The sequence below is a fragment of the Nycticebus coucang genome, chromosome 9 (assembly GCF_027406575.1).
Source record: "Nycticebus coucang isolate mNycCou1 chromosome 9, mNycCou1.pri, whole genome shotgun sequence".
Taxonomy (NCBI): Eukaryota; Metazoa; Chordata; class Mammalia; order Primates; family Lorisidae; genus Nycticebus; species Nycticebus coucang.
In genome coordinates, this window is record NC_069788.1 from 31,660,260 (window position 1) to 31,677,720 (window position 17,461).

The 17,461-nt window shown below is 41.0% G+C and overlaps 1 protein-coding gene and 1 non-coding gene across 2 annotated transcripts in view; both read left to right on the forward strand.

The window, feature by feature from the left end:
• Positions 1-5,255: 5,255 nt before the first annotated feature.
• LOC128594958 (U2 spliceosomal RNA) lies at positions 5,256-5,451 on the forward strand. The gene has a single exon (XR_008382666.1). It is a non-coding gene; the product is annotated as a U2 spliceosomal RNA (small nuclear RNA).
• A 3,175-nt stretch (positions 5,452-8,626) lies between these two features.
• PTCHD4 (patched domain containing 4) overlaps positions 8,627-17,461 on the forward strand; it is a 217,344-nt gene continuing 208,509 nt past the window's right edge. The window contains exon 1 of the mRNA XM_053602640.1: positions 8,627-9,226. Within this exon, the coding sequence (XP_053458615.1) occupies positions 8,627-9,226 (600 nt within the window). The remainder of the gene's footprint in view (positions 9,227-17,461) is intronic.

Consider the following 17,461-nt stretch of genomic DNA (forward strand, 5'->3'; position numbering starts at 1 on the left):
CTCAAGAGTTTCTCTTAACAAAGAATTACCCAAGGCAGCTAAGAAGATGGAAAATTCTTCCACTCAGCAGCCTGAATATCAGAATAAACAGTGGCTTTAGAGTAGGTAGGCTTAATATCAAACACTAGTACTTCCCAATCCTTTCAACCTCAGGACTAGTATCTGTAATTAATGAATAATTATTTCTATGCCACAGGGTTCTTCAGTAATAAATTAAATAATGAATATATAGTAATTAGCTACAGTAAACATTCAATATAGCTATTTCTCTGCCAACTATTGTCAACTTCTTTCTCCAAACTGTACCCTTCTTAGTGTCTACAGTCACATAAATTATATCTAAGCATACCCATATATACTTAAGTACAGAAACTAAATACATGAAAAATACTTTAATTATCTATGTTTTTCTTTCAAGTAATTATTCACTTCCCTTCATGCTAGACAAGCATTCTGAAAGGCAAGAAGCCCATTAAATAATTCTTATATAACTTTATATATGATGCACACTACTTCTATTAATATATTTTAATAAATACGTTGATTGTAGACACTATTTCATGATAGTCTATGAGATGTGAGCTTTTATTAAGCGACTTTACAGATGAGGAGACTAAACTTGGTTTAAGTAACTTGGCCAAGGTAATACCACTAAAAGGATTTGAGAGATTTGAACCAAGATTTTCCTGTGCCCAGAGTCCAGATACATATGCTGTGTTGCTAGACCCCTAAAACAAAGATGAAATGTTACTCTCAGTGCTTTTATACTTTTTGTAAATAAATTCAGGAGGTATGCTATTAATTTTTTATGTATACACCCACATATAATCCACCACCAAGTTATATCCATTGGATTTTTAAGTAACTCTCAGATCCTTTCACTGTCCATCATCCCCGTCCTTATTATCCTGCTCCAGGCTTCCCTTGTCATTGCTCACACCTTGGTATTTGCCTCCTAAGGGTCATGTGCCCTTTGTTCTTGCAGTCTCCAGTTCCATCTCTACACTGTAGCAGAGCTGCAGTATATTTTAAAACTTAGTTTGTTCCCACCACACTTCAGTGACTCCACATTGTTATGAGGAAGAAATCCACTCCACCTACGATGTGTGTTCTGTGAAACCAGAAACCTCATCCAGCATGCACAGGAGAATTCTTATACATTTTGGTTATTCGGGAAGGCTTTGGTGAGTGTGGTATGAACCTGGCTTCCAAGCCTCCTTATATCCTTGTGCCTGCTCGTTTCTTTATGTTTTGCTACTCCTGCCCTTAAATTTATATTCCAATGTAATGATCTCTGTTTAGATCCTGAAAATCACCAGCATGAGAAGCAGTCATCAGAAACATACAATGTTAAAAACCAGAAAGGTCAGATCCAAGACCCAGACAATCTGTTAATACCAGAAGCTCTGAGGCTGATGACAGGACAGCTAAGAGTGTCAAAGAGATACATTCATTTCGGAACAAAAGGAGAATGGACATCAGACAAGCAGGGATAGGCACCTACAACATCAACCACAAGGATCAACCCTCAAGATCAAGGGTGGTGTGTTGTGTCTTGTCCTAGTGACTTCTCTTAGCTTCCTTCTTTTATACTTCCTTTACATTAGGAGAGCTATGCTAGAGTGAAGCAAAATAGTATTGTGCTATTACAGGGTTATTAGGTGCCAGGCATGTTGCTAAAAACTAAGAGGACAAGCGTGGAGAGTAACAGACCTTGTCCACATGAAGCCCACAGTCTATGTGGGAAGTGGACATATATTACCTCATTATAGGAGAATAAAGACGGAAATAAATTCTACAGCTAGTCAGGAAAGGGGGGTGGTTTGCCAAAGATGAGGTCTCACAGAAAGAGGTTTCATCACAGTTTCTATAGCTGTCTATTGACAAGACAGCCAATTCCCCAAATATTAGTCTATGTGTTTTTCTGGAGGTGCATCACTATGTGTATATGGCATGCAAACAGTCATATGAAACTTAAAAATAATGGTTCCATCTGAACATCCATTAGGTGCAAATTTGCCCATCCCTCCTCTGTCTCCCACCTACTTGGTTTCCACTGAGTTTAACTACAATCTGTGCACATGGGTGTTGATTGACTAATTCCATCTTAATAGTGAGTATATGTTGTGTTTGTTTTTCCATTCTTGTGATACATTGCTTAGCTTAAAGACTGGATTCCCATTCCATCCAGGTTGTTACGTATGTATTAATTCATCATTTTTATGGCTGAGTAGTACTCCATTGTATTCATACAACACGTTTTATTAATCCACTCATGTGTTGATGGACACTTATTTCACATCTTTGCAATTGTGAATTGTGCTGCAATAAACATTTGAGCAAATGTGTCTTTGTGATAAAATGACTTTTTTATTTCCTTTGGGTAAAAACACAACAGTGGGGATTGTTGCATCAAATGGTAGGTCTACCTTTACTTCTTTTGGGGTCTCTACGTACTATTTTCCATAGAGGTTGTACTAGTTTGCAGTCCCATCAACAGTGTGTAAGTGAGACTTTCCCTCCACATCCATGGTAGCATCTGTTGTTTGGGGATTTTTTGATAACTGCCATTCTCACTGGAGCTATCTGATATCTCACTGAGGTTTAAATTTGCACTTACCAGATAATTATAGATGTCAAGCATTTTTACATGTGTTTATTGGCTGTTAATCTACCTTTTTTTGAAAAGTTCCTATTCATGCCTTTTGCTCATACTTTTCTGGGGTTGGTTAACTTTTTTCTTGCTGATTTGTTTGAACTCTTTATAGATTCTCATCAATAACCCTTTATTGAATGTATAGCATGCAAAGATTTTCTCCTATTCTGTGGGTCATCTATTCACTGTCTTGTTTCCTTGGCTGTGCAGAAGCCATATTAATTTAATCAATTCCATTTGTTAATTTTTATTATTGCAGTGACCACCTTTGGGATCTTCTTCACAAACTCTTTGTCTATGCCAATATAATGTTTTTCCATCTTTTTCTTCTAGAATTCTTATAGTTTCCTTTCTTAGGTTTAAGTCTGTTATCCACTGTGAATTAATTTTTGTGAGTGGTGGGAGCATTTTCTTAAAGCCAACAAGACAGCATTGCTTGACATAGCCATGGCAGAACAAATCCTATGTGGAATGACAAAAGTGGGTCGGATATTAGCCTTCAACACATAACAGGGAATGGGGGTAAACAGGGGCAAAGAATCCAGGAAGAGAGTGAGAGAGTCTGCTGCCTGATACCAAATTCATCTCCCCTTCCTCATGCACACAGCTCAACTGCTGCTATTCAGCCTCCCTGAAGGTTAAGTTATAACCAAGGGGAATGCATGAAAATGTGATGTGTGCCGCTCAAGACCAAACCATACAAACCTGTCAGGTATGCTCCTCAGAGGCTCAGTCTTCCTTCTCAGTCAGTTGGCTAGAAAATGACCTCAGGAATGACCTTTAGGTCATAAATTAAAGATGGACAAATGACTTTATGGAATTAAAGACTCTCTCTTCCACATTTCCCCCTGCTGACCAGAAATATCCATGATGACCGCTAACCTTGAACATGATAGAAACTTTGCCTTTGATTTTTGGAGGCTTCTTTGTTAGAATTGATGGTATTACAACATCAATTGATATAGTTGACTTGTGGAGTTTTAGTGAATAGTGATGTGACTGAACTGATCAAGGGGCTTAATGTAATCCAAGTTTATAAATAAAGACAGAATCAGAGAGTTAGATGTTATACCCAAAACACCTAGGAAGTGAATTACGGAACTCACCCAGAACTCAGCAAATTCTAAGTCCAAGTCCAGGTCCTTCTGGAGTCCCACCTTGAAAAAGCACAACCTAATTTCACCAATTTTGTATGAAATAAATAATATCGATTAATGTGTTGTTACTAACTGGCCCTGAACACTGCCGTCAGCTTTCTGTTAAGCTTAATTTTAAATCAAATTTGCAAAAATATGTGATTAATATTCACAATATTTTGATGAAAAATAATTTTCTGTAAGCTGATCTGGAATATAGCTAATATTTTTTTAGCATATAATGTATCTTTTAATGAATCTCTAATAGTATTTAACATTAGCTTTTCACAGTATCCAAATTGGACAACCATACTTTTTTCTTCCTTTAAATTAATTTTTCTGATACAAAAAATTGTTTTATGTTAAAAAAATGCAATTTTAAAATTACCCACAAAGTCAAGTTTTTCACTGTTGGAATAGAAGGTTACAGATAAATGAGGGACTGTGATAACAAAATAGATTTAGAGGCATCAATATAAACTCAGGTTTAGCTTAATATAGATATAGGTAGTTACACAAAGAACTTTTACAGACAGACATATACATAGATTTGTATATACCCATGTAATTTCCTTACTCTGTCAATTGAAAGGAATTAGAAGCTGTGACACCCCAACAGCACCCCAATACGAGATCTAGCACCCAGATATTTATTGCTCATACCACTGTCTAATAAAACAAACCAGGGCTCCTTGGAGAAGTGGCTGATTCTAATACTGGTGCAAGAAAGATGATACCAGAGAAGCCTGGAGCATTTATGTACCAAAGAGTAATGAATACTTTTTAGGAAAGGAAAAAAGCACCCCACAATCATAGGTGTCAAAGAAACACAGGAGCCAAGTGAAAGAGCTCCCACAGACTAAATTTGGAACAACTTGAGCAAAAATGTAGTTGAATTATAAAAAGAAATATCCAGAAGTAGTACTGAACTGTCAAAAAGAAATATTTAGAAATACCTATGAAGCTACACCAATAAATATAAGAATTTAATGAATGAATAGATACAGAGAATAGATAGATATCTTGTGCAGGAGAATGTCACATAACTTACCTAGATTCCAACTTCAAGGAGGAAAGAGGTGGAGAAATTTACTTACTTCTCTCCAAAAAAGGACAGTGTAGAAGTTAACAAAAAGATTAGCTTTGCGTGGAGATACCTGACAAACACTACTGAGGTGAGTGATCTCAAGATTCAAGGTGATGTCACTTTGATGGAATATACGCTTGAGATGGTGTGATAAAAATGCCACTTAACCTCTGTGTTCTTCCTCCCCAAACATTCTAACCCCCATCTAATCATGAGTAAAACAACAGACAATTTCCAAATAAGGGACATTCTACAAAATAACTGACCAATACTCCTCAAACTGTCAAGGTCATCAAAAATGAGGAAAGTCACAGCCAAAGAGGAGCTTAACGTGACATGACAACTAAACGCCATGGAGTATCCCAGATGGGATCCTATCGCTTCTCGGCCTTTTGGCTAAGATCAAGTGTAGTCCAGATGGGATCCTGGACCATAAAAAGGACACGAGGCTACAAATAAGGACATCTGAATAAAATATAAACTTCAGCTAATAATAATTTATCAGATTGGTTCATTATTTGTATCAAATTTATCATTGTAATGTACAATGTTAACGATAGGAGAAACTCGGTGTGAAGTATAGGGGAACTTTCTCTTATACCTGTAAATGTTCTATAATCTAAACCTGTTTTAAATTAAGAAATTTATTTTTTTTATTTACCATGCCCCATCAGCCAGCTATGGACATAAATATTTTAATTTAGACTTTATCTTTTTTCTATGATCTTTTTTTATTTTTCAAAGTGGTTTCATACTGTGTGTAATTTTTCATGTGAATGTAGTCCCATGCCATTATAATTCTACAACATAATCATATTTATGTTAGAGTAGTTCATATCAGGAATTTATCATACAATATTTAGTCAATTATATAGTGGTATTGCTTATTCCTTCCTAAATATTAAAGTTATTGAGTAAGGAAGTGTGGGAAATAGAAGGAGTCAGAAAAGAAGAGATAATGCTGATGTATTATTTTTGGCTTGAAGAAAGTAGGCTGTCTGTTGCTACCAAGGGAAACACGACAGGCTGAGGAGCAAGACAGCACTCTCAGCTTCACTCTAAGTGTTGCCTCAAAGTCACCTCATCTCTACAGCTCCTAATGTAGTGTCCTTATTTATAAAACAGACTAGAAAATTTAGTCAACAGTGCCCATTCCTAAAAATCTACTACAGTACATTTTGCAAAAAAAATTATTAGTAAATTGTACATAGAGGATATGACCAGGTATATTTAATGTAAAAGAGAATGTTAAAAATGGATGATAGATACATTTCCTCTTTTCTGTACAGGCAAAACTTTGCCATCACGTGACACTAATGAAATACATCATATGAAATAATGTGAAAATCTGACAGTTGGATACAAAGGGGCCTCTTCCCACTGGAGAAGAGGGAAGACTAAGCTATGAACATTGCAAGAGTTCAGTTCAGCTGAACACAACGAAAGGCAGTCTCACAGCAGAAGGAGCTTCCTAGAAAAATGTGTGAGTTCTTAGACGTGGAGAATGCTGTAACACGAGAGACAGGTGGACAACTATCAGGATATTTTACAAACTATTACTGCACACAGTACAAATTCAAACTGAATGGCCACCAAGGTCACTTTCAGTTTTAAGAAGCTGCATTTTTTTTTTTATTTTATAAATGACACCTTCTTTTAGACTCTTGACCTTGAACACTGTCCTTTCTGAGCTCTCTGCTGTCTCATTGGTCTCTTAACTAAAGAATCAATTCCACTAGAAAAAAATAATAAAATGCCTCTATTAAGATGAGGAGTCCTTTAGCTTGTTTGTGTGCATGGATGGGTATCTTCCTAAGTGTCTAATGAAGGACCCACCGGCTCTTCCACAGCTGTTAAGAAAGCGTGCACGGGGCGGCGCCTGTGGCTCAGCGGGTGGGGCGCCGACTCCTCAAACCCAGCCCCTGCCAAACTGCAACAACAAAAAAATAGCCAGGGGGTGTTGTGGCGGGCGCCTGTAGTCCCAGCTACTTGGGAGGCTGAGTCAAGAGAATCGCCTAAGCCCAGGAATTTGGAGGTTGCTGTGAGCCGTGTGACGCCACGGCACTCTACCGAGGGCGATAAGGTGAGACTTTGGCTCTACCAAAAAAAAAAAAAAAAGCGTGCACGAAACATCTCTTGAAACTCAATCTTCTCTATGAAGTCATTCCAAGAACAGACACCTTTTGGAAAGCAGGCCTCCAGTTCACAATCAAACTTCAGAATGTGTTCTGAAGATTTCTTCATATCCTTTCCAGAGCTTGAACCTGTGAAAGCCCATCTCCTTCCAAGAGGCCATCTCTCACATGCGCACACACTTATTAATAGTAAAGTTTTTGAAGTTGATCTGATCTGAAGCTTAGAGTTCCTCATTTTCATACTTCGGAATGCGGAGGGATGAACTGTGCCTGGTGGGAGTTTCTTTCTTCTGTGGTGAAGGAGACTCACTATTCCCCACACCAAGTGACTCCAGTGTTTTTCTTCCTACCCACCTAACTTTCTTCAAGCAAAGACTACCTGCTGTGTGTCTAGAGGTGTTCGTTTCTGCAATTCCACTCACAGGAGGAAATTAGCCACATCAATTAGATGTCTTGAAATAATCCTCAGGGGTTAGGGAAGGAAGAGAACAGTGGGGGTTGGGGACTGAAATCAGCTCTGTGAACGTCTGTCCTTCAACCTCAAGAGTTCAGAAAGTGAATGTAATGTTTTCGGAGAAACCACATATTGCCTGTACATCTTCACTTTCAACACACACACATGCGCGCGCACACACGGACACACACACACACAAGACCCAGGTGAGGACTATTGGCAAATGCCTCCTCTCCAGACACCAGAGTAGGGCGGGGATCCAGAGCGCCCCAACGCACCAGGGACAAATGGGGTGTCCGCCCCCCTCAGCAGCGGCGGACTCCTCTGTGGAATGACAGCCAGGAAGGTGTTGTGAGGAAATCCCTGCGTGCTCTGTGGCATGTTAAAAACGCAGCATCATCCTCTCTGCTCCCTTTCTTCTCCGAAAGGCAGGATTCGAGGGCACCAGGAAGCTGGAGGGGCAGGAAGGCTGCCTCCCTCCCGGAGCCGGCTCCTCCACGCCCCCCTCCTCCTCGGGCTCTAATCGCCCCGGCTCCAACCGGCCAGCAGCACGACCACCATTTCCTCTTCCATTCACTCCCGCGGGGAGGGAAGAGGGAACGCAAAACTCTAAAAATAACTGTCAGCATCTTAATAAAGGAAAAGCCGAGCTGCCCCCCACGCCGCGCGCCCGCCCTTCTCTGGTCCGGCCCCTCCCCCCGCACGGGGCACATGTCTGCTTCTTACAACACCCAGGCACATGGTTCCAGCGGGGCACCGAACCCCACCAGGACGGAGAGGAAATTCACATCTGTGGGACGCTCGGCACGGAACCACCTCCAGCGCCAGCGGCCCGGGGACTGCAGCACCGAGATGAAGGGCTAGACCGAGGCGAGCTGCTCACGCGGTGAGAGGCAGCGCGGGAGGCGGCGAGGGCGCAGGGAGGCCGGGCAGGGGTGGGCCCCGCGCGCGGTCTCTCGGCGTTTGCCGCCTTGCTGCAACTTGATGCAGTGTTTGAAAGAGTAGTAGGAGCGCATGGAGGTGGGCCGGGGAAGACCGGGCGGCGCGGTGGGGGGACGAGCGCAGAGGGGGTGGGTGGCGGCGGCGGCGGGGAGTGGGGCTGCCCCTGGAGGGGGTGGGATGGGGACAGCGGGGTAGCCCGGCGCTTACACATGTCACATGTGCTTTTTAAGACGGCCGGGAGCGCCTGCGAGCCGGATCCGGTGGAGGATGCTGCGGCAGGTGCTTCGCAGAGGGCTCCAGTCGTTCTGCCACAGGCTGGGCTTGTGCGTGAGCCGGCACCCGGTCTTTTTCCTCACCGTGCCCGCAGTCCTGACCGTCACCTTCGGCCTCAGCGCGCTCAACCGCTTCGAGCCCGAGGGCGACCTGGAGCGCCTGGTCGCTCCCAGCCACAGCCTGGCCAAGATCGAGCGCAGCCTGGCCAGCAGCCTTTTCCCCCTGGACCAGTCCAAAAGCCAGCTCTATTCGGACTTACACACCCCTGGGAGGTATGGCAGGGTGATCCTCCTCTCCCCACCCGGGGACAATGTTTTGCTCCAGACTGAGGGGATCCTGCAGACCCACCGAGCAGTGCTGGAAATGAAGGTGAACCACAAGGGCTATAATTATACTTTTACCCATCTGTGTGTGTTGAGAAATCAGGATAAGAAATGCGTGCTGGATGATATTATTTCAGTGCTAGAGGATCTCAGGCAGGCTGCCGTCTCCAATAAGACAACAGCCAGGGTGCAAGTGAGGTATCCCAACACTAAATTAAAGGTATGCTCCTTCTGCATGCTCCTGCCAGTTAAAGAGGCAGCACTTCATTTCTTGCCCTAAACAAGCAAAGAAAATGCAGAGGTCTCATCCTTAAGACTCAGAAGCTAATGCTTCTCTCATTTCTGGGGGGTGGGGGGGAGGAAATGGACAACTGAGGGAAGAAAACAGGCAATGAATGGTATGACTAGATATTAAGAAATTCAAGGCCAAACGAAACAATGCCAAAAATTGACAAAGAAAAAACAAAGTTGTTTCTGAGACCCTGCAATTACATCTTTGTTCAGGGTTAATAAATCGGTGGGTGGAAGGGGGCGGGGGAATCCTGAACAATCTGGGGGATTTCACTGTGGGCTCAAGGTATTTCTTATTACTGATTACACATCCTCCTGCTGCCATTTCCACCTCTTCACATCTTCAGCCTGGCTTGATTTTGGCATGTGAGGAGTTTGTATTTTGGTGCCCTGTAAATGTGTGTCTGAAAGCAGTGGGCTGTGAATGTAGTAGGGATTCCAGGAATTATGTGTATGTGTGTCTGAATAGCAAAACAAGTAGGAATCTTTATGTGTAAAAACAGGGATATTCACCTAACTGATGTAGTAGTTTACTGAGTTCTGCTACCTTCCTCTCCCATTTAAAAAAAAAAAAATTGAAGCAAGATCATTATAACTGCCCAATAACAAAAGGAGAAAACAATTCCAGTCAGCAAAAATTACAAAGAATGATTATTTCAGCATTAAATAAATTGTGCTATTTAGACTCTCCAATTAAATTTTGTTGCTCAAATGAGATTTCTGTCAAAATTGAGCTGCTGCAGGCAATGAGGCGTGCAGTCTCCAGGTGACTGAAGTTTCAGGGACAAATGTGACTTCCAAAAGAGTCACTGCACCATTTGTATCCTCGACCCTGTACATGCTCAGAAGGGCCATAACCAAGAACTCCCAAGACAGGTGTTTCCCAAGAAGAAGAAATGTTCTTGCTTTTAATGTGTGTGAGGCTGTGTGTGTCCTTCTGTGGAGAGAGTGGAATAGGAGGGACCCCAGTTTTAATAAATAGGTGGTCTAATGTAGGAAATCACTGACACTCCTGCTTATTTATTTAAGATAATCAGCATTTATACACAACACAAAATAACCTTTTCAGGATTTTTGAGAGACATTGACTCTTTTTCCTAAATGGAGGTAGGATTTAATACACTTAGAAACTAGGAATTACTCAGGAGACCTCACAACCTGTCACCTTTTAACATGGTGTCCTCATTTAAATGGATCTAGAGGCTGACAAGTTTCAGATTTACAAAGCTGAGTAGCTCCTTGATGTTATGTGAAACTAGAGAGATGATTTATCAGCTTTAAATCTGGGTAAGGGCTTGCCTGCCCCACACTTACTGATAGGCACATGATGGATGTGCGTGGCTAGTAGCATGCTTTTCATTCCCTGAATCCTTTGGCATCCACATTCTTGCTCATTAAAGAAAAGGATGTGGTGGAGAGGTAATCTTCCAAGCCTGTACTCTTTAACCAACTTCTTTCCTATGCCAATATCTGGAGCAAAGAGAAATTTGGAACTGTCATATGTAAACTTCAGCTCATTCTCCCTGTTAAGTCAACTTTTCAGTTCATTGATATGATTTGGTGGTTGGGTCTCTGATTGCCTTTATTCAGAAGTACTCTCCAGATGAAATAGCTTTGTTCAGTCAGCCACTGTGCATATTTTGTTTATTTTTCAGTATCATTATGCATTTATAGTACAAATCTTTGAAGTATTGAATCCACTTATTTATAATCACTGGTTGTGGTCCTGTGAATTCCTAGGTGCCCTTCTTGGTACATAAAACAGAGTTTGGGGCAAGAAAAACAAAGTTCTCACTCTCATGAGGCTTAAAAGTAGTAAATGTCAGAGTCTTTACCCAGAGTTACCTGTGAGCAGGAACTCTGCAATCTTGGGGTACACCATTGAGCCAAGATAATGTTAGACCTTAATAGGTGTTTCATCTAAACTTTTTGACTGATGGGTTACTTAATGTACTTCTTGGTAGGATCAGTGTAGAATCACAAAAGAAAGGAATAAATGATTACAAAGGTCAATGGAGGCAATAGAATTATTCTGTGAACCAAAAAAGAAGTATTACACATTGGCTAAAGTCCTTATTCTGTGATATTCTAATACCTGCATTTCCTCAAAGGTTTTGGCTTGAATCTTTATGCATGCTGTCAATGGAGATCTTTAAGATATGTTTTGGTAATGAGCCCTTTGAGATCTTCTGAGAGCAACGGACCCTCTTGAGTGTCCAGACTTAATCTTACATGTGCTTGTATAATGTAAAATATAATTTCAAAAGTCATTTCGATTCCTAGACTCTTGTCAAAGTGTCTCCAGGTGCTCCCAGGATCAGCATTCCCTAGAACAGAGCAAAATGTAATGACCCTTAAAAAAAATAAGTGATATTTGGATATGATTTTAAACCACATGTGGCAATGGTTTCCCAGGTGTGTCTCTATGATGCTGACACATGCTGAAGTTTGAGGACCCATGGTGTACAAGATTTGAGGGACAATTTTTTTTACAATTTTTATCCCTCAAATTCTTGTTGCTTTCCTCTATCCCATTCGCAGCACCACTCTCCCAACTCCGTCCAATGTGAAACATTTTAGTGCTAGAAAATGCTATTAGTAGGCAGGGGATCAGGCGTCAAGAGAAGAGGGGTAGTAAATGGCAGTATAACAGTGGCTGGATAATGTGCGTATAAACATGACAGAAGTAAGAGAGCAGAGATTCGGCAGCTTCCCAACATCGTGAAGACACTGGAGTGGGCCTGAGCACAGAAAGGTTGAGAACTTCTGATAAACATGATTATCTTGACAAGGTGATTCAGACACGCAGGGACACAGAAAGTTGCCTTCTGTGGAATTCTAAATAGAGGCTTAGATAAAGCTGGTATGAAGAAACAGCAGTCAGCTGAAAATATTACACAAGAGTGTAACATTTACATGATTTCAAAAGCTGTACAGAAAAGATGCCAAAGTTGGAAATCCCTACACCTATGTGACCTGAACTCGACAATTGTAGAGTAATTGTGCTCTTTGTTATAATCTACATGTTATGTGCATTAGTCATTAATTGCAAGGGTCACATCTTCTAAGCCTTCTAGACTAGTTACTTTCCCTGTCTCAACCTTGCCCACTTCTAGTAGATCGTATTTACAATGAGCATTCATTACTTCATTAGTTTATTGAATAATTTGTGTGTTTGTACTACAATGTCACAAAATTATCATCACCTTTCACACTTCTAAAGATGCTTTTGTCTTGAAGGAATTCTTCGTGTTATCCAGATTTTTGTGAAATCATTTTGACTCTAATAGTTTGTGGTCTATTTTCCCCCTATAAAATGCACCTCTCCTAGGTATTGTACAAAGTAATACAAGTGGCCAACCTTAATTTTTAAGTGAAATATTTAACATATTGGTGAAACCAATCTCTTGATGAAAGTGAGACAGGCAATCAAAATCCTGCTTGGGACTCTGAGAAATGTTTTCATTGTCATTCAAGGAGGTTAGATCGTTACAGATAATAGTTCCCTGATGCTTAGATAAGCCTTCCTTACTTTTCCAACTGGCTAGTTCCATGATGAACGTACTGAACTTGACTAACCACAAGAGAAGACACAAGGCAAAGATCAAGCGGATAAAAGTGATCCTCAGAGATGGGACCGATTGCAAGCCTAGCTCCCAACATACTGGAAAACAGTAAGAAAGGAATGAAATAGATTTTTTTTCTATCATATTTTATTAATAACTGCACCTCTGAAAAACTGGTAAAAAAAACTCTGCATGTCCTTCAATGAACCACATCCAACAATAGGAGCAAGGATAGACTTTCCTGCTTCTTAACCGAAGATGGTGCTGCTTTGGATACATTTTGAGGGCATCCTCTAAGTTAGCAATATGTCTCCGCTAAATATTTAATTCCAAACTTGCTGAAAGAACAATGCAAGCCAATAGGAAAAGTAAGGACTACATTATTTGGGGAGATTTGTGAGAAAAGTTATGTTATAAACTTCTTTCCCAATTCATTCTAAAACCACATAAGATATAGATGCCAGAATCTTCTCTAACATTTTGCTTTAAGCTTACATTTCTGCCCCTTGGTAGAGGAAGATATCATTCCCTTATCAAGTGTTCACGTTGTGTCCCTACATGGTGCTAGACGTTTTATACACAAGGTGTCATTTAACTTCTACAAGTTTTGGGGTCAAGGGGATGATATTTATTCCAATTTTATAGGTAAGAAAACTAAAAACTAAAAGGTTAAGAGAATTCTTTGAGGTCCTCATATTGAGATGAGATTGAAACTAGGTCTTCCTCATCCCAAAGTTCATATTTCTAACCACTTTCCTTACCACAATACTGTATTAGGTCATATTACCTCCTTTATCATTCTCTATAACAATAGTTCTTTGTCCTAAGAATGAAGCGGTGTTATAATTTCTATGTCACAGCAAATCCATGGTAAAAGATCACTATGCATTTTTCATACCATTTTCCTTGCTCACTCAGAATGGCTGGCTCATATCATACAGAATAAATCTTCTAGTTTGGGAAAACTTCTACCATCCACATACTGTAAAAAGTTTAGCAAATTCCTACCACAAAAAGTTTAGTAAGTTTTGTATTGGAGGATGATTTTACCTTTAATATCATTTCTACCAACTCATAAAAAAAGAATAAGGCTCCAATAACAGCTAGAGGAAAGGAACTTGTACGCTGGCCCAAGGTTTTGAGTCAGGAGTTTATGTGCTAAATAAGCTTGAGAAGTTTTGGCTTCAGGGGAGAAAAAAAAAAAAAAGAATTGATGAGGTAGCAGAAGATATAGAATAATACAAAATGCTCTAAATTGAGAAATATTCAGGAGACCTGGGTTCTAATCCAGTTGCTGAAAGGTCAGTTGTGTAACATTAGACAGGTCTCATCATCGATTTGGGAATCAGCTTCTTCCTCTGTTAAATGATGAACCACATTGGGCTGTCAGGATTCTTGTCAACTAATGAAGTTCTGTGATTTTCACGTACAACACAGTGGGAAAACAGTAGATTTAGGGATATCTTCTAGTACATTTTTCTTCTGGCATAGAGTCGATGTGCTGGATTAGATTTGAGCAATACTATTGAAAGACATTAACCAGTCACCTGACTCCATCGTTGTACATGTATTTACTGGCCACTGTGTTGGGGTAAATTTCTTTATTAAACTTGCCTGAAAAACAAAAGTGGATTGAAGATGGCCGCCTAGTTCCTGTTTCTTGGCTTTAGCAAAGACCCACTTTAAACCAAATTGAAGAATTTGTACAAGTACTTATTTAAGCTTCTTTCCTTTTCAAAATTTAAGGATTAAGAGAAGTCTATAAAAAAGAAAAGGGAGAAGGAAAGGCTTTCCCTATTCGTTTTTTCCTTACTCTTGGCTGATCTGATGATGATTTACTCAGTGGTTTCCTCAGAGACCAGCAAGGGCTTGCAGCAGCAGTGAGGAGTAGAAGTCAGAGGGACATGTGTATGGAAGCCTAGGAGGTGACCAAGATCACCCCCGCAAAAAAAAACTCACATTCCTTTGCTTGTCCTGACACTTTAAGCAATGATTCACTCTAACAGTTTTTTATTTTTTATTTTTTTTATAGAGACAGAGTCTCACTTTGTCGCCCTCAAGTGCGGTGACATCACAGCTCACAGCAACCTCCAGCTCTTGGGCTTAGGCAATTCTCTTACCTCAGCCTCCCGAGTAGCTGGGACTACAGACACTTGCCACCACGCCCGGCTATCTTTTGTTACAATTTGGCCGGGGCTGGGTTCAAACCCGCCATCCTCAGTATATGGGGCTGGCACTCTACTGACTGAGCCACAGGTGCTGCCCTCTAACACTTTTTTCTTAGTCTTTCCCACTTTAAAAAATTATTATAACTAAAGCAATTTTTGTTGTGCTTTTAAAAATATATTGTGTTTGGAGCTAATGCATTTAAACCCGTTGCCTAGTACCGTGTGATTGGCCACATTGCTTCTAATTCACTGTGAGCTTTGACCAGCCTATGCTCAGACGTATTTCAGACACATCCAGACATTTCTACATATACTCCAATATAAACATTTTTAAAGAAGAAATCTGAAAATTCTAAGCTTCTAGATTGGACAGCAGGCCTATTTCTTTCCTAACTTAGTCAAACAAATCACTGAAGTCCCTTTCCCAGGGTGGAATCCAGGAGTGACTCATTTCTCTGGAGTGTTCCTGCAAGTGGGCGGGTGGACAAGGTTGCATTCATAACAGCCCTGACACAGAAATATTTAGTCAGTGTTTCTGATTTCAGGTGTTCCAAGTTGCATTGTAAGTTTTCTAAGACCTTTCACCTGAAAGTGTTGTGCATGGACCAGCAGAGGCAGCATCACCTCGGTGGAAATTAAAACTTCCCAGGTCTCATGACAAACCTGCAGGGCAGATTCTGCATTTCAGCTGCTCCTGGGGCAATCCATATGCACATGAGCATTTGAGAAGCTCAGATCTAAGATTCCAGGTTGACCTCACTCCTCCTAATTCATGACTTGAGTTTGATGTAACATGGGTTGTTTTAGACCAAAAAACAGCATAAGGAAATAGGGTAACAGAGCCTTTCCCTATATCATTTAGGTAGGTGACGGAAAGATCAAAGGAATGTCTGCAGAATTATCAAGAGGCTCTTCCACATTGAAAACCCTCATCCCTGTTATATCTACAGTTGAGTCTGTCACCTGGTTAAGCTTAAAGCTGATTACTCTCTCTCAATATTTTCTAAAAATGTTGAAATTAAATCTAACCATCTCTTTCAGAAAAAAACAGCAGCATTTTTCTCAAGCCCCTTTGCAGTTATTTCACAATCGTAGCAACATTAAGCCCTAGTTAGCCCAATTATGTTAATATTATACGAGAACACAAGATATAGGAACCATACATGGGAGCAAGAATATTTGGGGAAAAATGAAATAGAAAATTACAGTGAAGTGTACTTTCAAAGTGGCATTGTAATCCATGCTTTTTTCAGACAGCATTATTATGGCAGAGTCACTCACTGAAATCAAGGCTCATTCTCTGTCACTCAGGCAAATTCAGAGCCTCTGAAAGATGCCTGATGAGCGGCGCTCAGAAATGAATGGGCTGTGTTTAGTTACAGGATTTGTGCTGGAATCATCAATGTTTCTGTTCTGAAGCTTCCCTCCCAATACGGAGAGGCCTCACCTGGGATCCTCTCACTTTCTCCTGCTGTTTCAAAAATGGAAGGCAGAATATAGACGCTGGGTGCTGGGAGCCAGAAATACGTCTCATCGCTTTGGGAGGTTCTGAGAGCAGAACCAGATGTTCATGGCAGATGGGGGTTTAACTGATATTTAGGATTCAGCCTTGAAGTTTACTGTTTCCCTTCAGTGTCAGGCCTGTTCTCTCACCTCGCCAGGTCTTTTAATGACATGGAGAGAGAGAAAGTTTGTTTCTGATTGTCATTGCAGGCTGTACTAATGTGAGTGAGATTTACGCCCCGTGGGTGATCCAGAAGCCCTTCGCCTATACTTTCATTGAGATAACTCTTGTGTCTGCTGTGTTTCAGCCACTGTGTTGGCCACTGTGATTCCTTAATAAAGAGAAAAAATGTGATCCTTGCTGTTCAAGAGCTTGAGTCTAGTTAAAAAAAAAAAAAAAGACAAGAATCACACACAGAGTATGATGGGTAAAAAACACATAGTGCTGGGACAGAAGGGCACCAAGTCTTAGGTGTTAGAGACAGGCTTCCAGAGGAACCCATGGTGAGCAGAGCTCTGCAGGGCAGGATGGGCTAGAGGGGAAGGGCAAGAGCACGGTGAGAGACACAGACAGCCCCTGGGGACGGAGGTTGAAGAGTGACGGTGGTGAGAGCCTGAAAGGCCACATTAAGAATTCCTCAAGAGTCAGTGTCTGTAACATAATTTAGATCCGGGTTTATGGATCTGGGCTGTCTGGCTTTGCGTGCCCCATTAACTCCATGACTTTGGGGATGTTTTTGAACCTCTTTATAACTTGGTTTCCTCATTATAATGAGTGTATTAAACAAGTGCGTAACATGCACATCGTGCTTCTCAAAGTCTAATCCCCATCGGGGATCTTGTTCAAAAGGTGGATTCTTCTTCAGTGGGACTGGAGTGGGGTGAGATTCCGCATTCCCAGAAAGCTTCTGAGCGCTGCTGGAGGTG